The 27,209-nt window shown below is 34.7% G+C and overlaps 1 protein-coding gene, 1 non-coding gene and 1 pseudogene across 4 annotated transcripts in view; all 3 read right to left on the reverse strand.

Annotated features, from left to right (window-relative positions):
* Nucleotides 1-3,402: 3,402 nt before the first annotated feature.
* Nucleotides 3,403-3,475, reverse strand: TRNAK-UUU (transfer RNA lysine (anticodon UUU)). Its single transcript has one exon. It is a non-coding gene; the product is annotated as a tRNA-Lys (tRNA).
* Nucleotides 3,476-11,032: 7,557 nt separating this feature from the next.
* LOC131744126 (SIN3-HDAC complex-associated factor pseudogene) lies at nucleotides 11,033-11,690 on the reverse strand (annotated as a pseudogene).
* The window catches only part of TMEM64 (transmembrane protein 64), a 49,162-nt gene continuing 33,567 nt past the window's right edge, over nucleotides 11,615-27,209 (reverse strand). Inside the window, exons 3-4 of one of the 3 annotated variants that reach the window (XM_067017066.1) lie at nucleotides 26,252-26,423; nucleotides 11,615-11,822 (exon numbers count right to left, since the gene is read on the reverse strand). In XM_067017066.1, coding sequence (XP_066873167.1) covers nucleotides 11,797-11,822; nucleotides 26,252-26,423 — 198 coding nt within the window. In that variant the 3' untranslated portion in view covers nucleotides 11,615-11,796. Of the gene's footprint in view, nucleotides 11,823-24,372; nucleotides 24,855-26,004; nucleotides 26,424-27,209 lie in introns of those variants that run through there. The other 2 variants (XM_067017065.1, XM_059043471.2) reach the window with 2 other exon arrangements.

Raw genomic sequence — 27,209 nt, forward strand, 5'->3', positions numbered from 1 at the left:
TTTTCTTCTAGGAGTTTTATTGTTTCAGGTCTTATGTTCAAGCCTTTAATCCATTTTGAGTTAATTTTTGTATATGGTGTAAGATAGTTGTCCAGTTTCATTCTTTTGCATGTGGCTGTCCAATTTTCCCAACACTATCTATTGAAGAGACTGCTCCTTTCCCAATGTGCATTCTTGGTTCCTTTGTTGTAAGGGCTCTATAATCTGTTCCATTGATCTATGTGTCTGTTTTTATTCCAAAAATTATATTGTTTTACTTACTATAGCTTCATATATAAGTTTTAGGATTGTTTGTTCTCTTTCTATGAAAAATACCATTGGAATTTTGATAAGAATTACACTAAATCTGTATATTGTTTTGGATAGTATGGATATTTTAACAAAACTAATTTCTCTAGCCTATGAACATAGAATATCTTTGTATTTATTTGTGTCTTCTTCAATTTCTTTCATTAATGTCTTTTAGTTATTAATATACAGGGCTTTCACCTCCTTTATTAACTTTACTCCTAGGTATTTTGTTCTTTTTGATGCAAATGTAAATGGGATTATTAATTTCTCTTTATGATAGCTCATACACTAATAAGCATACACAGCATATTTTTGTATATTGATTTTGTATCCTGCAACTTTACTGGATTTCTTTATTAGTTCTAATAGTGTTTTGATGGAGTCTTTAGGGTTTTCTGTATATAATATCATGTCACCTTCAAGTTTCTTCTTCCTTTCCAATTTGAATTCCTTTTATTTCTTTTTCTTGCCTAATTCCTCTGGCTAGGACTTTCAATCCTATGTTAAATAAAAGTAGTGAGAGTGGACATCTTGTCTTGTTCCTAATCTTAGAGGAAAAGCTTTCAGCTTTTTTTATATTGAGGTATGTTTCCTCTATACATGCTTTGTTGAGAGTTTTTATCATGCATGGGTGTTGAATTTTGTCAAATTCTTTTTCTGCATCTATTGAGATGATCATATCATTTTTATCCTTCACTTTACTAATGGTGTAAAGTGGTGTATCACACTGACTGATTTGCAGATGTTGAACCATTCTTGCATCTGGGGAATAATCCCATTTGATCTTGGTGTATGATCCATTTAATGTGTTGTTAAATTTGATTTGCTGATATTTTGTTGAGAATTTTTGCATCTATATTCATTAGGAATGGCCTGTAATCTTCTCTTTGTGTGTGTGTGTGCATGGCAAACTCATCTGGTTTTGGTATCAGATTATACTGGCCTTGTAAAATGTGTTTGGAAGAGTTCCCCACTATTCTGTTTTTTGGAAGAGTTTGAAGAGAATGGGTATTAATTCTTCTTTGAATATTTGGTGAAATTTCACCAGGAAGCCATATGGTTCTTGACTTTTGTTTGTTGGGAAGTTTTTGATTACTGATTCAATCTCCTTGTTAGTTATTGGTCTGTTGAGATTTTCTATTTCATCATAATTTGGTTTTGGTAGGTTGTATGTTTCTAGGGATTTATCCATTTTTTTTCTAGGTTGTCCAGTTTTTTGGCATATAATTGTTCATATTGGTCTCATGATCCTCTGTACTTTTGTGGTATGAGTTATAATATCTCCTTTTTCATTTTTGATTTTTATTTATTTGAATCTTTTTTTTTTCATTGACTCTAGCTAAATGTTTGTCAATTTTGTTAACTTTTTTCCAAGAACCATCTCCTAGTTTTACTGGTCTTTACTATTGTCTTTTTAGTCTCTTTCATTTATTTCTGCACTAATATCTGTTATTTCCTTCTTTCTAACTTTGGGCTTTGTTTGTTCTTCTTTCTCTACTTCCTTAAGCTGTAAAATTAAGTTGTTTATTTGAGATTTTTCTTGTTTCTTGAGGTAGGTGTTTATCTCTATGAACATCCCTCTTCAATCTGCTTTTACTGCATCCCATAAATTTTTGTGTGTTACACTTCCACTTTCACTTGCCTCAAAATATTTTTTGATTTCTCTTTTGACTTCTTCTTTGACCTATTTGTTATTCCATAGCATGTTTATTCTCCAGTTTTCTTTGTGTAATTAATTTCTCATTTCTACCATTTGTTAGAAACAATACTTGATACAATTTCAATCCCCTTACATTTATTAAGACTTGTTTTGTGGACTAACACATGGTGTATCTTAGAAAATGTTCTGTGTACACTTGAGAAGGTGTATCCATTGCTTTTGGATGGTACCTTTTGTAAATATCTGTTAAGCCCAACTGGTCTAACATGTCATTTAAGACAGATGTTTCCTCATTGATTTTTTTTCTTTTTTTGTCTCAATGATCTATCAGTTGGCATAGTGAGATATTAAAGTCTCCTACTATTATTGTATTGCTGTCTATTTCTCCCTTTGGGTGTGTTAATATTTATATATTGAGATGCTCTTATGTTGGGTGCATAAATATTTTAAATGTTATATCCTCTGGTTGGATTAACCCCTTTATCATGCCCCTTTTTGTCTATTATTATTTTTGTCTCTTAGTCTTTGTTCTAAAGTCTATTTTGTCTGATATAAGTATAAATACTCCAGCTTTCTTTTGGTTTCCATTTGCAATGAATATCTTTTTCCATCCCTTCACTTTCAGTTTGTGTATATCCTTACAGCTTAAGTGTGTCTCTTGTAGGCAGCATGTAGAGAGGTCTTGTTTTTTTAATCTATTCAGCCACCCTATGTCTTTTGATTGGAGAATTTAGTCCATTTATATTTAAAGTAATTATTGATAGGTATGTGCTTATTGCCACTTTTTTTTTGTTTTCTTGCTCTTTTTGTAGTTCCTCTCTGTTCCTTTCTTCCTCTCTTGCTGTCTTCCTTTGTGATTTGATTACTTTCTGTAGTAGTATGATTATATTCCTCTGTCTTTACCTTTTGTGTACTTTCTGTAGGTTTTTACTTTGTGGTTACCATGAGGCTTACATATAACAACTTATATCTATATCAGTCTATTATAGATATCTATAAAACCAAGAAAAATAAAATAAAAATAAATTGGGAAAAATACTTCCTATACAAATATCAAAGGGTTAATTAATCAATTAATCAATAAATTACTGCATTTTTATGAAATATGAAAATTTCTAAGGTATTGATAAAAGATTTAAGAAAATAAACATTGAATTATTGAAAGTAAAGAAAGAAACTAATTTCTAAACCTTAATGACTGTACTTATTACACTGAGCTCTACAGTATTCCTCAGTGAATTTATGAAAGTATTCAGAAAGTTTCTATTAAATTCACAAAAAAATTAAATGTTCTTGTTTTCAATAGTGCAGAAAAGGAAAGAGCCTCTGGTATAGTATAATTATGAGTATTAAATTATCTTCTCTAGCATTTATATCACATATGAAAAGTGAAAAATTATTTACAGTCAACATGTTTTTTGGGCCACATCACATGGCTTGCGGGATCTTAGTTCCCTGACCAGGGATTGAACCCGGGCCCTCAGCAGTAAAAGTGCAGAGTCCTAACAACTGGACCACCAGGGAATTCCCTAGAGTCAACATTTTTGAATATTTATTAAATACAGTGAAGTAATCAAGTCATATTCCATCTACACAAGGTCATATTAATTTTAGTATTCAGTAAGTCAACAAATGTTTGTAATGTATCTACTTGATACCAAGCACTATTCTAGGTGTTGGCAATACAGTGATGAACAAAACAGGGAATAAGACAAGTGCCTCTGAGAGAATGAGGGTGTTGAAGTAAAGTAATTAAATATACATTAGTACCTATGACTAAGACTCCATGAAACATCTGGTTTCTGTATTTCTGCTTCAGTTGAGCCCTAATCAGGGTCCCTGGTCTATTCTAGGAAAGGGAAGAAAAGCAGTTGTGTACAGGCTAGTGATAAGGAAGAGAGACTTTCTCCAGCTGGCCCCTTCTTTTACTCTGTGCAATGGCAAATACCATTCAAGTAACTCAATATGCTACTACTATTGATTTTACTATTAAAATTTCAGAGGGTTAGAGCCAAGTACTCTAGCTATGCTTGTTCATAAACATGAGAAGGACGGAAAACACGAACTGAGGGAAATGTCAGGCCAAACTCCATTTAGTGAAGTCTTTCACGGGTGAATGGCAGAGCTGAGATAGAACTCTTTCTATTAAATTGACAGATCAAGTAAGATTCTTCAAGTCTTTCAACATCAGCTTTCTAAATATCTCTCTTAATACAATTTTGTAAGGGTGTACAAAGTACATATCCTATGGGCACTGGACTAGATATCTTCCTTGGAGTCACTATGAATATCTGTGACATCTTCCTAGAAATCCCCCTGCCAAAATGTCATCAGGGTCATCCATTTTATGCTGCTCCTAGGAAGAACTGTTTTAATGGCTACTTAGTTTTGTTTTTCTTTCCCATTCACCAGTTACTGGGGTACCCCAAAAGCCCATGACCTATCTTTAAAAATAAAAATGCCAGCTATTTTTATTGAATTTGTGTAATAGCAAACATAAAATATACAAAATCAGTCCACATATGTTTTGTATCTTTCAGAGACAGTTAAAATTTTGTTAAAGAATACTTAAGTAGTCTCAAGCTAATTGTATTTCTTAATAAAACTCTCATTTACAGTCCCATTTGATGATTATACTGATAGTGAATTGAAAGTGAGAATAGTTTTCTCTCTCTTATATATGTAATAAGGCAAATAGTTACCTGTTTGTTAACACTAGGAAGCTTCTAAATGAGCCCCAGGAGAAACAGTAATTCCCAAGTTCTTATAAGGAATGAGTCTATTATTGTATGTGCAAATTTAAAACCAGATTTAGAGCTCATCTGTTTTCAGCTACTATTGCCATGGAGGATAATGCTGGAAGGAAGGAATGGTCAGTCCACATAGCCTGAGGGAAAATTACCATAGAGAGAGAGGAGCTGACGAACCAAGCACTCTGGCATGACTTCCTCTTGGATAAATATGCAGATCCTATCTACTTTGCATTTTAGAAGTATGGGACAGAATGAGCAATTATTTAAATAGGTTCCATCAGAATTGGTCTGCTTAGCTGCTTTCCTCCTTTAACTAATATGTAAATGTTGGAGATCATCCAGGTTTAATTTATGGACTTTCTTTCTTCAATGTCTACTCTTCTTTCTCTGCAGATGATCTCATTAATTTCAATGGCTTTTATATGCTATTAACTCCTAAATTTACATTTCTGCCCCAAACTTCTACTCTAAGTTCTAGACCCATATAACCAAGTTTCTACTAATACTATAATTCTTAATTATAACATGTCTAAAGCAGAACTCATGAATTTCTTCCCAAACCTGTTAACCCCTCCATCTTCCTTGCTACACTGAATGGCTAGCCTCCACTCAGTTGCTAAAGCCAGAAACAAAAATTTATTTTTAATAACCTCTTTTGGAATTCCCTGGTGGTCCAGTGGTTAGGACTCAATGCTTTCACTGCCGTGGGACTGGCTTCAGTCCCTGGTTGGGGAACTAAGACCTCACAAGCAGCCTGATGTGGCCAAAAAAAAACACCACCAAGAAAAAAAATACCCTTTTTTTTACCCCCCCATATCCAATTTATTAATGAATCATTAATTCTATCACTTAAATCTACCTTGAATCTATTGTTGCTTGCCAAATCTGCTGGCCCGCTCTTTCTCATCTGGGCACCTGTGAAAGTCTGGAGACTTTACTTCTTGGCCTCTTCTAATCCATACTCCACATACCACCAGATTTACTTTTTGAAAAATGAGAATTCCAAATTTAAAGGAAATTTCAGGTATAGGGCAAAGACAAAGGTCTTCCTGAACTCAGCTTCAGATATGATGATGCATTCATAGTCTCTAAATTCTTCAGTGAGTATTTCCTCTCCTGCCATCAAGACATTCTTACCATCTAATACAAAGAACCAGTTCAAGTTTTCTGATTATCTTGATAATGACTTTGTGACTAAGAGATTCAATCCAGGATCACATGTTACATTTTAGTTGTATGGTCTCTTTAGACTTTTTTAACCTGAAACAGTTTTTCAGTCTTTTATTTTCATACTCTTAATACTTTTGAGGATTACAGGTCAATTATTTTGTACAAGATGCCTCAGTGAGGGTTTGTCTCGTGTTTCCTCATAAAGAGATTCAGATTATGCATTTTTGGTATAAATATCACAGAAGTGATGCTTTTTTTCCCCTCATTGCCTCATATCGGATTGTCTTCCAAGAAAAAGATGCCAAGTTGAATTAAACACAAAAGAGACTTATTGAGAGAAATGCCTGTGAAGAATAAAGGGGAAGAAGCAGGAATTGGCAGAGAGAGGTCCAATATTTGGGACAAACACCTGAGAAAGGTGAGAAGGAAGTAAGAACTCACACTCTAGTGCAGTTCTGAGAAAACCTCAAGACAGACTGATGGGGTGTCCCCAAGAAAATGTTTCCTGTTAGAGGAATCCCATATCAGGCAGGAATGGACAGGCTTAAGTATCCCCACCATGCTCAGTGATTGGCTGGGAGTAGACTAGGAGAAGTGGATCTCAGCATTCATAGGGTTAGTGGCTGGAAGTGTCAGCAGCTGTTCTCTCCAAGGTATGTTCTCTCAGCAGGGCACTTCCATGGCCATCATATAGGCGGTATACAATTTTGATGATAACATTTCTGGTGATATGCACTTGGTTAAAGGTGGTACCAGCCAGATTTCTCCACCACAAGTATGGTAGTTGCTGAATGGTGATTTTTTATTTCCACAATATCTTCTAGATTTATTAGTTGGCATTCTGTTATAAAGTAGAGCTTTCTCTTTTCCCATTTCTTTACTAATTTTTTTTTCAGTATTGACTCATATACTCCTACTTCATTATTGGGCTATGACTTGTTTTTATCTTTATTTACGCTGGTGCTCAAATTGTTCCAGATTTGGCCAGCAGGAGTCCTTTCAGGCTGGCTCCTGTTTTTTTTGTTTTGTTTATTTGCTTGTTTTGAGATGTCCTATCATTCTTCGAGCACTTCCTTCTCTTCACCACAAAAAACCAGCTCCAGGACCACATTGTCCTGCTCTGTTCACAACAAGAGCGAGACCAAAGGAGGGACAAAGGGGGGTGGGAACGAGGCCAGGTCATGGTCAGGCTGGGTGAGAAAGTGTCTGAGAAGGAAGAGTACAGCTGCCCTTGCCTGGTGAAAAAAAAAAAAAAAAAAAGAAAGAAAAAGAAAAAAAGCTAGGATTAGCCATTTGTTCCAGCTAGGATTAAGCAATTGTCCAAGGAACACTGGTTCCTTTTAGCAGAGAATGGCATTTTAAAACCAAGATCTGGGTACTAGGTGTTCTCATTATTATTGGAGTGCCATTGCTCCCAGACCATCTCAGTGAACAGAGATAGAAAAAAAAAATCTATATGCATATACAACGTATGTGTACACATACATACTTATATATAAATACATATTTATATAACTATTGCTTAGAAAATCAAGACTGAAATTCTAATCCAATGCCAAAAAGTTCATTCTAATATTCCTGCTTTCCATATTTGTAGATCCTTCCTATCACAGTGAGAAACATGACTTCCATTATACACAGTGTGTTTATTTATTCCTCATATATAAAACCAATCTCATGACCTCATTAGGTCACCACTAGACTTTGACTTCCTTCCTTGAGCAACTCCAGGCTTTCCTCTGGGACACTGTTGCAATCCATCTCAAAATATTTTATAAACACCAGGTCTTTGAAACAAGTTATTATCATCATTGGAATAAATAGTCCAATCAAGAAGTGAAAGAGTGGCATGGACTTATATATACTACCGATGTAAAATAGATAGCTAGTGGGAAGCAGCTGCATAGCACAGGGAGATCAGCTCAGTGCTTTGTGACCACTTAGAGGGGTGTGTTAGGGAGGGTGAGAGGGAGACACAAGAGGGAGGAGATATGGGGATATATGTATGTGTATAGCTGATTCACTTTGTTATAAAGCAGAAATGAACACACCATTGTAAAGCAATTATACTCCAATAAATGTTTAAAAAATAGAATCTGTACCTTTAAAAAAAAAACACCCAAAATTGAATTTAGTGAAATAGTATATAAACTTAAGGAAGAAATACAAAATACAAGGGGAAAATAACAGAGAAAGAAAATGTCAGATAAGCTGAGAAACATTAAATATATTCATGTATTTAATCCTTTAACGGTTAATTATATAGCACCTACCATGTGGCAGGTGCTGTTTTAAGAGCAGGATATGCACCAGTGAAAAGAAAAGATACAGACACAAATTTCTGAATAATAGAAGTGCTATGTAAAGCATTCACACACACACACAAAACGCAGAGTCACTAATAAGGAGTACAACTGTAAACTGAAGATGCCTTTCAATATATTAAGAAATATGATTTGAGTTGGGAGGAAGTAAAGAAGAAAACCAACAAACAGAAACCAAGATCAAACATGTCCTGGGAAAATTTTCAATGTCAAGGATGAATCACTGAGTTTAACTATAAAGCTATAAAACTTTTAGAAAAAATAACACAGAAGAAATGATTGATACATCCAACATCCTGGATGTATCTCCAGAGAATTATACTGGTGAAAAAAGCCAGTCCCCGAAGTTTCCATCCTGTATGATTCCATTTTCATAACATTCTTGAAATGACAAAATTATAGAAATGAAAAACAGATTATTGGTTACCAGGGATAAAGGAGGAGGTGGGAGGAGGAAAATGAGTGTGGTTATAAAAGAACAACATGCTGTGGCTATAAAAGGAAAGAAATTTCCTTTCTTATGATGGAAATGTTCAGTTTCTTGACTATATCAGTGTCAAAATCCTGGTTGTGATATGAGCTTTAGTTTTGCAAGATGTTACCATTGGGGGAAATTGGTAAAGAGTACACAAGATCTCTCTCTTATTTCTTATAACTGCATGTGAATTGAATTTACAATTATCTCAAAATAAAAAGTTGAATTAAAAACTAAAAGTATGTAGGTCAAAGATTAGTCTGTTTAATCTAGCTATCATCTGTGTATAAAAGTACCTAAAAACATTTTTAGACCTGCAATATTTATTACCCAAGTATAAGTTTCCTGTAAAGATCTCTAGAAAACTCAAGAGAATCTATGGAGAGGGATAAAGAGGTCCCAACAGAGGCAGTTCAGTATTTAGAATAAGTATTTTTTTTCTAGTAAGACTAAATTTATTCAATACCCTAGTAAAAGTTTTGATTATAAGTATCCAACAGTATAAAAAGCACAAAACAGATGTGTAGATTTCTAATATATTAATACAAAGTGCATGACTACATACAGTACATCCTACAGGCAAAGTGAGGTGGAAGGGGAAAAAGAAGACTGTGGTTGAGGTCTAGTAATAAATAAATACAGAAGTAGAGATCATCCATATTATAGTATATTCTACCACCAATACTGCAGCCAAAATGTACAAAAAAAAAAAGAGAGAGAAAAATAAAACATTTCAAAATAACTCAGGAGGAAGATGGGATTCTTGTAATACACCTCAAAGTCTGTGGGAGAGCTGATCCAACTCACTATGTAGTCTGTGCATATGGTGGCTAGTAATTTTTTCCAAAGGAAGAAATATAAAATTTTAAGTTTAGATTAAGAACTATAAAACTATAGGGTACCCATATAAATTGGCTCACTCCTTCTTGTTATTTATACTATCCAATCTTTAAAAATTTATACTATCCAATCTTTTAAAAATAAGCACTGAGTCATGTTATTACACGGTAGGCAAATGATCCTCCCACATTATGAAAAGTCTGAACTGGTGATATATTCTTCCTGAACTTCTAGAAAAGAGGCAATAGATAGTACTTTGGTGTGGGTTCAAGTAAAAGGCTTTTAATGAAGTTTTTACAATCGAAGAGCTTCACGTTTAGGATGTATCATGTAACACCTCAATGTTCAGAAAGCCTGACTAAAAGAAACCAAACCAAAACCAACCCACTCAGCATTAACACACAACTCTTTTCCTTTAGTAGAATTTTACTTTAATATAGAATGAAAAACAAAAACCCAAAACCCTAATAGGTTAAAACAAGTCAAACAACCACTCTACACAGATAAAACCTTCACAAAGGTCAACTGAAGTAATCCAGAGCTAAAACTGAATTGTGCAGATTTTCAATGAAGTCACCAGTCATGTAACATAAACAAATTATTTACACACTTGCAAGCCCTCTAAGAAATGTGCCCCAAGAAGCATTAACGTCTGTTTTTTTTCATGTGCCATCCTGAAGACTTGCACATTTTATTTTTCAGATAATTTAACATTTTTAATAGAGTGCATTCTCTACCAAGGGGTAATGCTTTGGTACTATTCATACAAGATTGCTGATCCTAAAGATTTGACATTTCCCCAAGAGGAACTTTGATTCTGCTTTAGAAGTTTCATATAAATTAAAAACTTAATAAAATATCAATATGGAGGGAGGTGACACAGGATGCAACATATACAGTCAAGTTACCTCTGTATATTTAGAAATTATTCCTTCAAGATATTCGCACTAGAGAGCTTAGTCCGTCCTTAATATTCAGTAGTACAGGTTTGAATCATCAGAACCTTGGCAACACCTTAATATTTCAAAGTTATTAACAACTACCTCTAGGGGCAAGTCTGTGTTTACTGAGTTATGACAAATTTATTATAATGAAGGAAAACAAGTGTAACCAGCCGTCTTAAAAAATGCCCCAACCACTGCTTCTCAATATAGAGACTAAAACTACATACGTTTGTCATACAACAAATCCCATCTCTGTCCCCTGAAATTCCCCCAATTTCATTCATTAGAAGGGGATTTTCTTTAAAAGCCTTAAAGAGCACTTTACAGCAGCATTCAGCTTTCCTATGAAATACTCAGCATCTTAAATATTATGTACACTTCTTTTTTTTCTTTTAGTAAGCTAGATACTGGCTTCAGACTTTGTGGAACTGGAGGGAAAATAACCCACTCAAAACTATTCTAGAAATCATCTTTTGGCAGAATAACAGGTATCCAAGTTAAAAATAGGAGGGTCATTTTGTTGGTGTTTTCCAAAATTTAAATCATTTTTTGTTCCCCCGCTACATAAACCTCAGTCACCACTCCTGAGTGGAGATGAGCAGAGACTCTGGCCCCTGCTCTTCCGGCTTCTCAGCAGCTGCTTTCTTATTGCTACAGCAAGGCTTGAACAGATGTGTGTCGATGAGGACTTCCCCAAAACGGCCTTTATAGATAATGTCACAGAATATTTCCTGTCTTTTCCAGTATGTGAGATCTAAAAAGGAAAACACTGGTGTTCTGTTAGAGCCAGAAGCCATCTCTGTATCTGAGCCATCATCTGACTGGTTACTATAACAAGGAGATTGAGCTGGAGAGGCACTTGAGGTGGTACTGTGAGCATCAGAATTGTGACGTTTAAATTCCTTCTGCAGTTTACTGATCTGGTTGCTTTTTATCCTGTTTCCAGATAGAGTTTTGATTTTCTTTGGTTTCAGGGTAGTCTTTAGACTGGGTCCTGCCCTTGTATCTACCACATGATTCCAGGTTTTTTTGGATCCTGCTGGCAATTTCTTCCATCTTTTCACGAGCAGGACACAGGCATTACAGATGTCTCCTGAACGAGTCTCATGTAACCCAAAACAGCTCTGGAAGTCCTTTTCATAGCGTTTACTGTCAGTGAATAGAGGATTTAGCTCTGCAAATACAGCAGGCCTCTATACTTTAGTACATCTTTGGCTTGTGAAAACCAAACATCTTTTCTTCTGGGCAATAGTCTGCCAAAAGCAGACGTTCCACGCACAGTAACGTTCCCGAAGTGCGGAGTGCACGCCAAGCCAAGCCCACCTCGCAATCGCCTTGTCTAGAAAGATTGTCTCCTGCAGTTCTCTAGAATAAGTATTATGTAGTTTAGAGATGAGTAAAAAACTTTACTATAACTAGAAATTGATGTAATTACTGACAGAACAAGAGTAATTATGAATACTCTAGAAAGGTAAGGGATGTGATATTACTACTCATTATGAATACTGAAACATTAGTTAAAACAAAAAGACTTTCCCATTTAACTAATGATGAAGAATGAGGGAACAGAAAACAACACTAAAGAGCATAAAATTATTTTTCTCTCCTTAAAAAGAAACAAAAATGTAGAATGCTTGATTAGATAGTTATAAATTGATAATTGCAGTATCATGATTGTGAATTGCTTTAACTCTTTTTTGTGTGTGTGGTACGCGGGCCTCTCACTGTTATGGCCTCTCCCGTTGCGGAGCACAGGCTCTGGACGCGCAGGCTCAGCGGCCATGGCTCACGGGCCCAGCTGCTCCGCGGCATGTGGGATCTTCCTGGACCGGGGCACGAACCCATGTCTCCTGCATCGGCAGGCGGACTCTCAACCACTGCGCCACCAGGGAAACCTGCTTTAACTCATTTATAAAGTGTTAAAAGTAGGATATTTACTTTCAAACGTTATTAAAATATTAATGTAAATAGAGTGCACATCATACAAGTAACACCATAATGGAAAAAGGAAAATGGAGAAGTATAAATTTTTAAATTATAAAGTAAAATAACAAAACATAAAAGTGGCAAAAATTAATCAATCAAAATAAGTAGAATCTCAGATAAAAATAAAAATAATTTGAAATAGTATATTCTTTAAAATAGATAACAAAGTAGAAAAAATTTTAAATGCAGCCTAGAAATTAATTTAGAAAAGAATGATTTCTTTACAATTTGGTTTCCAAATAAAACCAAAGAAGGTCTTTTTGTTTTGAACTTCAAAATGAGACAGTTTGATTCTAAAGGTTATGTTGTTTCTAAAATATATTGTATAGAGAAAAAAACTAAGGATTGTGATAGTATATATAGTATGTCTCCATTTTTGTCAGTGAGATAAATGCATACAAACATATTTAGATACATATTTATAGAGAAAAAATCCAAAAATCTTTACACTAAATTGTTAGTTGTGAATTATATATACCTGTTAAAAAGATAAGATTTCATTAAAATAACTAAAAATACTAAATAGACCTAAGACAAATCATACAACATTAAATAAAATGGAATGTAAAACATAATGAACATACATTTCTGCATTAAACAATATGTATAGGATAATAGTTGAAAAAATTAAACATTTTAAGGAGGTGGAATTAGGCTTGAATTATTTTTAGAAATTTAAAATTTATCCTTGTTCATTAATTCTGAGGGTAGCACCTTGTAATTCATTTTTTTCCACTTTAAATCTTTACTTCACCTTAATTTTTTCAAAAGATAGCTTGTTTTCACAATGCTATTTATTGATATCACCTTCTTTACATAATATATTCTTATGTGTACATGGGTCTGATTCTACATTCCTCTTCTGTTCCATTAATCTAACTATTTCTTCTGATTTCAATGACTTTACATATGAAATTTTTGCACAGAAAGTCCTCGTTAACTTTTTTTTTTTTTTTTTAACTTTCCTGGACATTTTCACACTTTTATTATTGCAGATGATCCGTGCATCAGTTTATTTAAATAAAAATCAAGAACAATGCTTTGGAATAATTATTGTAAGAAGACTGACTTGACAGGATAATTTGAGAGAACTCAATGTGTGATTTAACAATGGGATGAACTGCCTCTTTCATGTTACAAGAATAGTAGTCCTGCTCACTCATTCCCAGCTAACAGAACAGCTAAAAGTTTAAATATATTATAATCCCTGTAAGAAAAATAGTACAACATTCTGTTTATTTTTTTTTATTTTGAATGATGAAAGAGTAAGTCAAAATGAGAGAGGTGTTTCTAATTTGATTATAAAATTTAAAAATGCTTTCTCAATTTTGACTTTGACTTCAAGTTAAATCAACATGAAGAGTTTTCAGCTCATCTGTCAGTTGTAACAAAGCAAGAAATTTAGTGTACTTATGTGCTACTAAATGGCAGTAAAAGCTGAATCTAAGTAGGCTAATTCTTAACTGATGAGACAAGAGTAACTCTGATACCCAACAGAGACATAATTTTAAATTATTTGGTCTCATATCTCAGTGAGACTATTAGGGCCTCCCTTTTGCCCATGGAGCCTCTATACAGTGTCCCCTGCAGAAATGGTAATTAAGTCTATCACTGAAAAAATGGGGAGCAGTGAGGGAAGGAATTCACATTTCTTAAATGTCTGTTATGAGATAAGTGCTTTGCATTTAATTTTTTGGGGGGGGATACAGTACAAAAACTGAATCAGAAGCTGACTACTCTTCACTTTCCTCTCTGCAGTTAACTCATTTAAATAATTCAGAACTTTAGGTTAAATGATTTGTCAAAGTAGTTTCTATAAAATTTCAACTTTTCTGTAGTATTACAACTAAAATTTTTTCTTTCAGTTTGAATAAATCCTATTTTAGTTCTAATTTTGTCTATCAAATCAATAAGTACAAAAAGTCCATAAGCTAAGTCTGATAATAAGCTCAGTTGATAATATATACTCCTGAGTGTTTACTGCACATATTTAACCTTGAAAGCATTTTATAACCATATTCATACTTACAACTTTCACTATCAATTTGTAAGCTTGAGTCTAATGCTGGAGCCGAAATGATCTTATAACTGAACTGATGCCCTACTTCTACATCCAGGAGATATAATAACACTTGCAACTGCTATCTAGGAATACATTTCCTTTAACTTTCAATTACTTTTTGTAAACTTCTTTGTATTTTGAAAAAAGATTTTGCTTCTTTTGCTTCATGGGAATTATATCTATTTTTACATATAACAAACTTTTTTCTGAGTGACACTGTCTAACCTAAGTGCCCTAAAATTCATTTTTCTTGATCTCAATGACAAATATTTAAAACTAAGAGATTGGAATACATATTTTTTCCATTTGCCTCCAACTATTTTGATAATCATTTATTATTATAGATGCAATTTTCTAGGGCTTGATATTTTCAAAGTGAGTTTAAAATTCAGCCTTAATCAAATTATATCAAGTTTAAGTGGACATGTAATAAAACTTTCACTTAATCAGAGTGATGGTCTCTGGGCTTTGTGGTGCTTCTGAAGCTTCCCATATCACCAGGGCAACACAGGCTGGATGCTTTTGTGTCACTGATTATGTAGGCTTCCCATCTGCCAAAGGGTGGACTAGTATAGAATGTACAGAATGGGGGAATAAGATGTTCCGTTGCTAACTTTCTCTAATCCTGTGTCCTCCTCTTTCAACATGAGAAGGCAGAACTAGATGAATCTTCATTCCTTTCAGCTTTAAAACACATTTTTCCAAAATTGAACAAACTAATTTAAAAAAAAATTTCCCTGGAGTATGAATGTTGAGAGTAGAAGAGAACACAGTAAACGCAGTATGAGTTTCTCTAAGCTGTGCAGTTCTCTTAGGACGTGCTTCATCCTGTAAACATTTTGAAATTTTTATTTCAGAGATGGAAGAAAAGGAAAGTTAAGGAAACATCCTAAGATTAATTGGAATAGGAACTATATTTAACTGCAGATACAAATTAGATACTTACTCTAGACAGACATGATTTTGCTCAAGAAGTAGATGAAAAATAAAATGAAATTGAGATGGAAATGGTCCTTAGGTACAGAATCATAGCCTCTGCACTGTATACATGTGTGGATATTTTTCGACTGGCACAAAATTATATAGCAAATTGGTGACAGTCAGAAATAAAGTGCATATGTCTCTTAACTCCCAGGTCAATGATCAATTTAATTCTCTAATATCAGTATCTTCTGATATAAGCTAATGGTATCTCATATCAATAAATTATAACATATAATCAATAAGCTATATAAATTATAGATTGTTCATTTTCCTCAGTATTTAAACAGTTTTCAGTCACTCCCATCTTAAGAGAAAAATCTTTCCTCAGTGGTTTCAACCTTCAGTGAGTATCAAGGTACCTGGTGCTCTTAAAAAATAGTCAATGCCTAGGCCCTACCTGCAGAGATTATGAAAAGAGGTGAGTAAGGACAAAGCATGGTTATTTTTTGAAAGGTGTCGAGGTGACTCAATGTGAGAGAACCACAGTCCTACATCCTCCTTTATCTTTCCCCACTCCCCAGCTACTTCTTTCTCCTCTTTAATTCATAGCCTTTTAAAAACTTTAAATGACATGATGGAGAGATATACCATGTTCTTGGATTGGAAGAATCAACTGTGAAAATGACTCTACTACCCAAAGCAATCTACAGATTCAATGCAATCCCTATCAAACTACCACTGGCATTTTTTACAGAACTAGAACAAAAAAATTCACGATTTGTATGGAAACACAAAAGGCCCCGAATAGCCAAAGCAATCCTGAGAATGAAAAATGGAGCTGGAGGAATCAGGCTCGCTGACTTCAGACTATACTACAAAGCTACAGTAATCAAGACAGTATGGTACTGGCAAAAAACAGAAATATAGATCAATGGAACAGGATAGAAAGCCCAGCGATAAACCCATGCACATATGGTCACCTTATCTTTGATAAAGGAGGCAAGAATATACAGTGGAGAAAAGACAGTCTCTTCAATAAGTGGTTCTGGGAAAACTGGACAGGTACATGTAAAAGTATGAGACTAGAACACTCCCTAACACCATACACAAAAATAAGCTCAAAATGGATTAAAAATCTAAACGTAAGGACAGAAACTATCAAACTCTTAGAGGAAAACATAGGCAGAACACCCTATGACATAAATCACAGCAAGATCCTTTTTGACTCACCTCCTAGAGAAATGGAAATAAAAACAAAAATAAACAAATGGGACCTAATGAAACTTAAAAGCTTTTGCACAGCAAAGGAAACCATAAACAAGACCAAAAGACAAACCTCAGAATGGGAGAAAATATTTGCAAATGAAGCAACTGACAAAGGATTAATCTCCAAGATTTACAAGCAGCTCATGCAGCTCAATATCAAAAAACCAAAAACCGAATCCAAAAATGGGCAGAAGACCTAAACAGACATTTCTCCAAAGAAGATATACAGATTGCCAAGAAACACATGAAAGAATGCTCAACATCATTAATCATTAGAGAAATGCAAATCAAAACTACAATGACATATCATCTCACACTGGTCAGAATGGCCATCATCAAAAAATCTAGAAACAATAAATGCTGGAGAGGGTGTGGAGAAAAGGGAACCCTTTTGCACTGCTGGTGGGAATGTAAATTGATACAGTCACTATGGAGAACAGTATGGAGGTTCCTTAAAAAACTACAAATAGAACTACCATACAATCCAGCAATCCCACTACTGGGCATATATGCTGAGAAAACCATAATTCAAAAAGAGTCATGTACAAAAATGTTCATTGCAGCTCTATTTATAATAGCCAGGAGATGGGAGCAACCTAAGTGTCCATAATCAGATGAATGGATAAAGAAGATGTGGCACATTAACACAATGGAATATTACTCAGCCATAAAAAGAAATGAAACTGAGTTATTTGTAGTGAGGTGGATGGACCTAGAGTCTGTCATACAGAGTGAAGTAAGTCAGAAAGAGAAAAACAAATACCGTATGCTAACACATATATATGGAGACTAAGAAAAAAAAAAAAGTCATGAAGAACCTAGGGGTAAGGTGGGAATGGAAATGCAGACCTACTAGAGAATAGACTTGAGGATGTGGGGAGGGGAAAGTGTAGGCTGTGACAAAGTGAGAGAGTGGCATGGAAATATATACACTACCAAAGGTAGAATAGATAGGTAGTGGGAAGCAGCCGCATAACACAGGGAGATCAGCTCCTTGCTTTGTGACCACCTAGAGGGGTGAGATAGGGAGGGTGGGAGGGAGGGAGACGCAAGAGGGAAGAGATATGGAAACATGTGTATATGTATAACTGATTCACTTTGTTATAAAGCAGAAACTAACACACCCTTGTAAAGCAATTATACTCCAATAAAGATGTTAAATAAATAAATAAATAAATAAATAAATAAATAAATAAATAAAAGCAAAAAAAAAAAAAGAAACTACACAAGCAATGCAAATTTTTGAGTAGGTAAAGAAATGCAAATGCTTTTTGAAAAGCAGGCCCTTTTCTAATTAATTTCAATGTTAATTGCAATTTTCCATGCTCCCACTGCCAAGCTTATTGAGAGTGGTCTACATTTGCAGTCTTCATTTACACTTTAACACACTTCCACATGGCTTGCACACCCTCTACTTGCTTGTAATTACTGCCACCAAGCTACCAATGACTGCCTAATTGTCAAACCCAATGAACACTTTCAAGTTTTTAACTTATTTGGCCTCTCTGTAGTATTTAACAGCCTCCTATTTCTCAAAACTTTTTCCTTCCATTGCCTATGACACTCCCTCCTGGTTGCTATTCTCTCTGGCTGCTCTTTATAAGTCTCCTAGTCACCATCATATTCACTTGGTATCAAATCCATACCAAAAGCCTCAAATACCATCTATGTGTGTTGATAATTTCCAAACCTCCATTCCCAGCCTATATCTCTGGACCCACGTATCCACTTAAGCAGTGTCTCTTGATCTCCATGCCTCATAGACATTTCAAACTCAACATCATCTCCCACACCTCCAAACTGCTCATAAATATGTCACCATTCACAGAACCTGAGGAGCCATCACAACTTCTCCCCTCTTTTTGGCACCCTCATTCTATACTTACCAAATTTATTTTCTATACCTCTCAAATATAACATTTTCTCATTTTTAATTTTTAAAAATTTTTTATTGTTATGTCTTATTTGTGGCCTTCATTCTTTCTCCCCTGGTCAGTCTTCAGAGTGAGTAATAGTCTTGACTCTTCAATTCCTCCAATATTCTTAGTGTCATATAAAATGCAGACTCAATTGCCACTTTGATATCTCTTCACCCATGAACATAAAATCTTAACTTCTTACTTTTTAATATTCTACATAAATCTATTCATATGTTATATATGTGGCTATATAACACACACATACATACACATCATATATGTAATTCTCCAGCCTTAATTCAATATTCCCACTTGCTCTCTATATTCTAGCTGTATTTAATTATTTGCCATGCTCTTGTGCTTTTGTCTTTAGAATGCTCTTCTTTCTCTTCGCTTGGACAATCTGCACTTATCCTTTCAAACTCAACTGTGGAATACTTTCCTACCCTGGTTCATCCCCCCCCCCCCCCCACCACCACCACGCCCTCTAGTTCCCTTTGTCCTTGCTTCAACTCCTGATTCTAATTTAACCTTCTGCCTCTATGGTATAAACATGTATCATGGATCTGATCACATTTTATTGCAATTGTTCCTTTACTCTTCTACCTTTCCCACTAAATGATAGTTCCTCTAGTATTATTCCTATGTCTCTAACTCCAAAGCCTAGCAGAATGTCTGATATCTAGCTAATTTTTTTTCAGTATTTTCTGAAAAAATAACTGACAATGAAAATTCAGAAAATTCAAATCTTGATAAAAGGGTAATACTGGCATCACAAACCACAATAAGGCAATAAACTTAAAGTCAACTGTTTATGAAGGAAATAACTTAGGTTCATAAGATATCAATTCAAATAAGTCTAAGTTATATGTTGGCTTAAAAAATTAAAAGAGCTGCTGGTAGAGAAAGCAGTCCACTGGGGAAAACTTAACTAGACTGAAAACTCCTTCATTTGCCAAAAACCAACCAAACAAACAAAACCAACCCTCAAATAGCATAAAGTAGGATAAATTACAGGTTTCTTTGGTGAAATTTATTTTCTTATTAGTATTTAGAAAGTGGCTAGCCTCACAGACATGAATAGAGTCTATGAGGTGTAAAGGAAGAGGAGAGACATAAATATACTGATGCACCAATTCAAACTATGTACACAATAAGGAAAAGAATAAAATTCCTATCTGCACAACTTTCACCTTTTACCTAAAAAGACTAAGACACATAACAATGTGTCTTAGTCTTATTTTGTCACAGATCCCTTTGAGAACCATGTACTTTATAGCCCCTATCTGCAAAAAACCAAAAAGCTAAATAAATCTTCTTTAGAAAACTTTCCCAACCTCTACCTAAATAAAATGATCTAAGTACTCCTTTCACTAATTACTCAATTTGTGCTATAATTTTTCACTCATATTTTACCCTGTACATATTATATAGTAGCTATTTTGTGTATATGTTGTCTCTCCAACTTCACTGTGTGCTCTGTAAACACAGGAGCCAGGTAAACATTTTAATACTCTCCCCTATTCTGGTCCATAAATGATCAACTCAATGTAGTCTGCCAAGTATACACTCAAATAATCAAAGTGCTTCTCAACTCCTAAAAGGTTGGTTTTGGATAATAATACCTAAACCTTATTATATACTAACTACCTACCAGGTATTACTCTCAGCACATAACCCATTTTAATCTCTTTAATTCTCACAATTACCCCATGAGGTAGGCTATCATCCAGGTGAGGAAACTGAAGCACAGAGAGAAGTTAAGAAACTTCTTAATGTTTCAAGGTCATGTAGCCAAGAAGCAGTGGTATTGGGATTTGACCACTGGCAGTTGGCCTTAAGAGAGCCAACTTCAATATTGTACTATATGACCTCGAGTACTTGAACAGAATAGCTATCAATTGGGATGGTTTAATAGGAGGATGATTTCTACCATGCCAAAGAAAGGAATATAGGTTCATTTTACCTATTTAAAAAAAACTTAGTGCAATTTTCCCCACTTTCCTTTTGGCTTTATTACCTTCATTCTCTCTCCTCTTCATTTCTTCTCTATTAGTCCCCCAAACCAGCTCTCCACCACCATCAAAATAACCCATCTTAAGCTAGTCGGTTTCTTTTCACATTTTTCTCTCTACTCACTTAATCCAATATGGAGAGATGCACCTATTCACATGCACACAAATTCATGTATAGAAAGTCACATACAGAAACTCATGCACAGGAAAGTGAGATAGGACTTTTTCTCAAAAATGTAGTATTTTTACTTAGTTTTCTGCATCTCATTTATTTCACAAAACAATACTTCCTGGGAATCCCTCTAATTTACTGGCATAAATCTGGTTCTTCCTTTCTAAGGAAGTGGCTAGTCAATCTCCCATGGATGGAACATTGTTTATTTAGCCATTCCCCTATGAACTGTGTTCACCTTGTCTCCAGTTGTTTGGCACTAAGAACAATGCTGCAATTAATATGGGGCATCAGAAATGCCAGAGGTGGAATGTGAAGTAGGCTCGCTGCGAATTCTTTCGAGGAAGTTTGCAGGAAGCTTCTCTGTATATGGTCTTCCTGAATTCTCTCCTCTTAGAGCAGCAAGGAACATTAAGGTCATTCAACTCCTTCTCAGCCTTTTAGAGGTCAGGGAGAGCTGACATTTTTGTGGGACCGATATCAAACTTCCATTCGGAAACCCACAGATTTCAAAGCTGAAATCTCCCCAAGATCTGCAGCTTTCCAATCTTTCTTACCAGCATTTGCCAGCCCATGCAGGAGAAACTCCTGCTCTGGTTTTCTATACCAAGACCCCCACACTCATAATAGAGTTGATCTTAGCAGCCAAGTGGAGGGAAGCAAAGACACTCTCAGGTTTAATATTACCAGAATCTGTTCCAAGTCCATTTAATAATTTAATGCACTGCTATGAAACCTACCTAGAATGCTGATTCCAAGCAAATCTGTCCTATTATATATTTAAAGTAGAAATATGATGACATAAAACGAGTTAGTTAACTTAAAATCAGAATAATGAACTGAAAAACCTTAGTGGAAAACTACTCAGTTCCCTGTCCTCCCAGCTGTGGTCAACTTGAGTGCAGGATTGTAAGAAATGAGCATGAAACAGGCCATGCATCAAAACATTTCTACTGAAAATGGCTTTATAATTAACAAAGACAGAATCAAAGAATTCACTCTTATGATGGTTATGAGTTTTATGCATCCTCGGATAAATATACTTACATTAAAACATACCACTCTAATTGTATACCTACTTCAAGAATTTTATAATTTTCAAATTACTCTTTTTTTTTGGTTCAATATATATTCTACTCACTCTTTTCTATTCAGCTTCGTGCATATTTTATGATTTTTAAGGCTTTCAACCAACAGGTTATCCCACAGAATATCAGTCACTGTTAAGACAGTAGTATCAGTTAGTAATTACTTAATTCAGATAATCAACTGTGTTGAAACATGACAGAATGATTAAATATAAATTTACCACCTACATATATCCTTTTTTAACACTATCACACATATAATGCTTTCTCTAAAAATGTTCAATATTTAACTCATAATACTGTATACTATTAAAATATGTTTTCCCCACACTCTTGAGTGCTGACAGGCACCCTCAGCCGAGGAGGGTGAGCATGGCAGAAAGTACTGTACAATCGTGGGTAATGAACACACTGCTAACACATTTATCCAGTGAGTGCTCCACTGCACCACCCCAGCTGAAGGCAGTCTGCAACATGTGGGGTCCTGTCTTTGGCCTATTTTATGTTCTAGCAAGCAATTTTGACCTAAAATGTCTAGGAAAAGTATACATGCAACACGATGGGATCTGCTACAAATAAACAAGGACAAGTGTCTTTCTAATTATTAAGACAAAAATTTTATGGCAGCTGGAATATCCTGTGGAACAAGTGATTCCACTCCCTTCTTTTAAGCTTTTCAGGTTAAAGACATGACCTTTTAAAAAAATTATATCCTAAATAGTTTATTATAACTGAAATTAGCAATGTCCAATTTAAAAACCAGATAGTGTTATTCAGACCACAATTCTGGTACACTGAGTGGCCTGTGTCTGAAACAAAATTCCATCACTGAAGTCACCAACCTAGGTCAGTATCATTGCTCCTGAGGTTCTCATTAAGCCTCTCTTATTCTCTGCAAATGCTGACTGGTTTTGAACAGCATGGATCTCAGGATTTATCTGCATCAACCTGGCACATACCTACCAACTTTCAGCATTCTAAAGAAAGTCCCACAAATACTGATGTATGTAAGCCATAGCACCTTTCCTAAGAATAGTTCCAATCAGCGCTGCACATTAACAAACACATACTGATATATGCGTGTAGCTCCACCACCTAGCTCAGTTAGAGAAACGGTAAATAAGAGTAGATACTGAACTTAATAGCTTCTCAGGGAGGGAAATGTTTTATAGTCATAGGCTTGATCTTATCAGGGGAAAGTCTTCTTAAAAGGTTTGCAGTCGGTTACAAAGTGCATAAAAGGAGAGTATGGTTAGTTCTGAACAAACCCACAAAGTCACTTCTGAACATAAACTCAAAATACACATTCTAAAGACAGAGATTTGGTTCTATTATATTATTTTCACAAACCAAATACAGATTTCAAGTTATTTCACAAATCAGATGATCAAATGAAAATGGACATGAAAATATTTAGTAAATTATTATGTGTTTTAATTTTTTTAATTAATTTTTTTTTTTTTTTTTTTTTTTTTTTTTTTCGGTTCGCGGGTCTCTCACTGTTGTGGCCTCCCCTGTTGTGGAGCACAGGCTCCGGACGCGCAGGCTCAGCGGCCATGGCTCACGGGCCTAGCCGCTCCGTGGCATGTGGGATCTTCCCGGGGCACGAACCCCTGTCCCCTGCATCGGCAGGCGGATTCTCAACCACTGCACCACCAGGGAAGCCCTATGTAAGTGTTTTTGAAAAGAGGTGCTGCTGTTTAAAAATAATTTACATGACAGAACTTGGCAAAGAGTAAACAAAATCATTAGTAATAAACCAGAAAATGTGGAAAACTAAGAAAAAGGCCCAACGAATTAAAAATAGAACATATGTTTCATCAGATTTGAGACAAGCTATATTGTGTGCTTTTAAAAATATGCATAAAGCAACTTTATACTGTACTTAAATGATTTGAGAAGTCCAAAACATTTTCTCTTATAAATGTATATTCTACCACTGGATGCAATATTTGGGCAACATAAAAGGATCCTGTAGAAATTTGTTGCTGCCAGAAATCTGGGATACAGGGTTAAAAGATGGAGTGAATAAGGCATGGTAATGTTTTCTACAATTTATAGACAGCTCATATAAAAAACCAGCTATCAAATAGCATGACTATAAGGGATAGTAGTTTATGTGGAGGTTAGAGATGATGAACAAAAGGAAAACTGCAGCTTTAGATTAGTATTTTAGAAATAGTAAATCCATACTATTTTAAGTAAAAATGGATGATTTTATTATATAAAATTATGTTGGCAGAATACAGAAAAATTACTTCTCTTTTACCTTTACATATTTATTTTAAGTACTAAGCAAAGTGCAACAGTTGGAAGAACTCATGATGAACTACCAAAAGGTATTCATTTGGCAAAATTATTCAAGTTACAAAATGCTAATTAAATACACTTCAAAATACATGAAGTGTAATACAAGTGTATGAAAGTAGTGATCTTAAATTATTGATTTCTTTACCAAAAACTAAACACAAACAAGAAGCACAAGAGGAATACTGTCAAGTTAGACAGAAAAGAATAAATAAAACATATTGTTTATTGGGATAATTAAACTAGATAGTTTTTAAAGATAACCAAACAAGTAATTAGGATTCAAAAAACAATAGTAATATTCCAATACTATATATTTTTTTCTACCAATAAAAGAAGGAAGGATTTGTAGGCCAATTGAGTGCTATAGACCCAGGTGTCTATAAGATCATTTGCACTGAGTTCTTCTTGGTATGTACATATGAACGTCACTGTTATTCAAAGGTGAGCAAACTTAGGCATTATGAAGGACAGGAAAACTATTATACCTGCAACAGGGCAAAAAATTTACACATTAAAGTGGTCAAATGCATCTTTAGCATAAATCTAAAATAACCTGCTTACAAATAATTCTTTTGCACTTTAGTAAATCAGAGCAAAGATTTTACCCTAATGAAAAGGCAAATGGGAGGTCTCTGATAAAGTGACATCTTCATAGCTAAAAAAGAGATACTTATCAGAAAATTTGCATTCATATCTATAATCTCCATTGTAAAAAAAATGAATCATTAAGTTCACAATTAAGCTATCTTAAAAATATAAGGTGATAAATGAATAATATGTCATATGAATCATATTGCCAAATAATTATATTCTATACACATAAGTGCTATTAATAAATACACTCAATTCATTCTACAGGAGAAAGAATTGCGAGACTTAATTTCACATTTCAGAATTCCTGAGTCTTATCAGAGAAAAATAAGTACCAAAAACCAAACAAAATAAGCCTACTCTACAGTACGGCAAATAATACAAATCTGGGCATTAAGTTAACATTACTTATAGTTTTAAAGATGAAGACTATGGGAAAAATATATATGTACTTCAATGGAATTATAAACACGACTTTAAAGCTTTGTTTTTTAGAAAGGCGTTTTGATCAAACAAGGCCACCTGAGTGACATCTTCAATGATGGTAAACCCACCACTTTAAAGGAATAACATCTTTATTTCAAAGTCTAATTATGAATATAAAAAGAAAGAGAAGTTTATTTTAATAAAATGTTTTAGTAAGACTGCAATAGAACAGCCTTTTGATGGAAGACCTAAGGAGGGTAAAACCAATGTAATGAAATTAGAACTCAAGTCCTAATTTGAGCCACCACCCATTTAAACTAATTTCCCTTTTGCTTTGCATATTACACAGTGAAACTAAAAAAGGTATCTTAAGAGCACTTCAGTCCCACAATGTAGGATTTAAGCTTGTGTGTATCGGTATAAATGGCCCTGCAACAATATGATCCTTACAAAAATACATTCAAACAAAAGTTCATGTCTATTTTCTAATTAGCAAGGAAAAGGAAAGCAAAGTGGTCCCACCTAAAACAATTAGAAAAAAAACAAAACACCGTTTATCCTTTCTGGAAAGACTACCAAAGCAAAGAATGTCCAATAATATTATACATTTAAAATTGCATACTTTTACTCATCTTTATAAGTAAGAAAGATGCTTACAACTATTCATAGACTTTATAAATAAAGACAATAAGCAAAAAAATATTTGTATTATTTCTCTGTTCATAAGTACCCATAAAGAAAGCAATGAAGAAAAACTAAAGTGCAGACCTATAGGCCATTATGGGTATAATAAATGATAAAGAGTTGCAGCCAAAATTGCATCTACATTTACACTTACCTATCCAGAAAATTATTCTTGCTTTATAAAAAATGTGCAATTTAAAAACTAGTCAGTTTGTTTTGTTTTGTTTTGTTGTGCTGTAACACAATTAGAACTTGCATCTGCCCACTAGCGAGGGGACTGCTAGACCTTGGACTGCACACTAGGCTCTAACAATCATACATTTCATTAGAATCATACAATATTGATTCCACCTCCAGAAAATGTTAGGGTCCTCTTGCTGTAGAATGAAGAGTCACTGATATTTGGTTGATTGCCTTTAACCAGAGAGGTTTTCAGTTCCATTTCGCAAGCTACAATAGCTGCATTCAATTCCACTTGAGCTCGATGAACTACATAAAACATGAGGCCTATACTTATAATAATCTGTGAATAAAAATAAAATATTACAGTTAATATTTTACATGGAAAAGGGGGAGAAATATATCCAATAAATATTTGTCTTAGAAATGTTACAAACAGGATGCTTGTCAAATACAGTTAGGAAAAATTTTAAAATACTTTACACACAGTTGTCATTTATTCTTCCTTTGGCTGCTGGGTGTGGAGGGCCAAAATCTACAGGGTAACCATTATATGGCATCCAGTTAACATAAGGCAACTATACATCCCTTTTAGTCCATATTAAATGACGTTTGTTTGATACAAGTCAAGCTTCTCTCTTTGTACCAAAAAGTTTCCTTCAAGGAATAAAAAAAAAATTCTACAATAGAGGTAAAACTGGCTAAACTTTATTAATGTAATAATGTAGTATTATTTCTGTGCAGAACTATAAATGTCCATAGGTATTTTTAAGCCCACTTAGAGAGAAGCACTACCATTTGCAAATGACCTACCTGGTACAGCCAAAAATGAAAAATATTAAGAAACACTTTTTTTTTTTTTTTTTTTTTCAGTACGCGGACCTCTCACTGCTGTGGCTTCTCCCGTTTCGGAGCACGGGCTCCGGACGCGCAGGCTCAGCGGCCATGGCTCACGGATCCAGCTGCTCCGCGGCATGTGGGATCTTCCCGGACCAGGGCACAAACCCGCGTCCCCTACATCGGTAGGCGGACTCTCAACCACTGTGCCACCAGGGAAGCCCCAAGAAACACTTTTAAAAAATGAAATACTGGACTTCCCTGGTGGCGCAGTGGTTAAGAATCCACCTGC

The sequence above is a fragment of the Kogia breviceps genome, chromosome 17 (genome assembly GCF_026419965.1).
Source record: "Kogia breviceps isolate mKogBre1 chromosome 17, mKogBre1 haplotype 1, whole genome shotgun sequence".
In the NCBI taxonomy this organism is placed as follows: Eukaryota; Metazoa; Chordata; class Mammalia; order Artiodactyla; family Physeteridae; genus Kogia; species Kogia breviceps.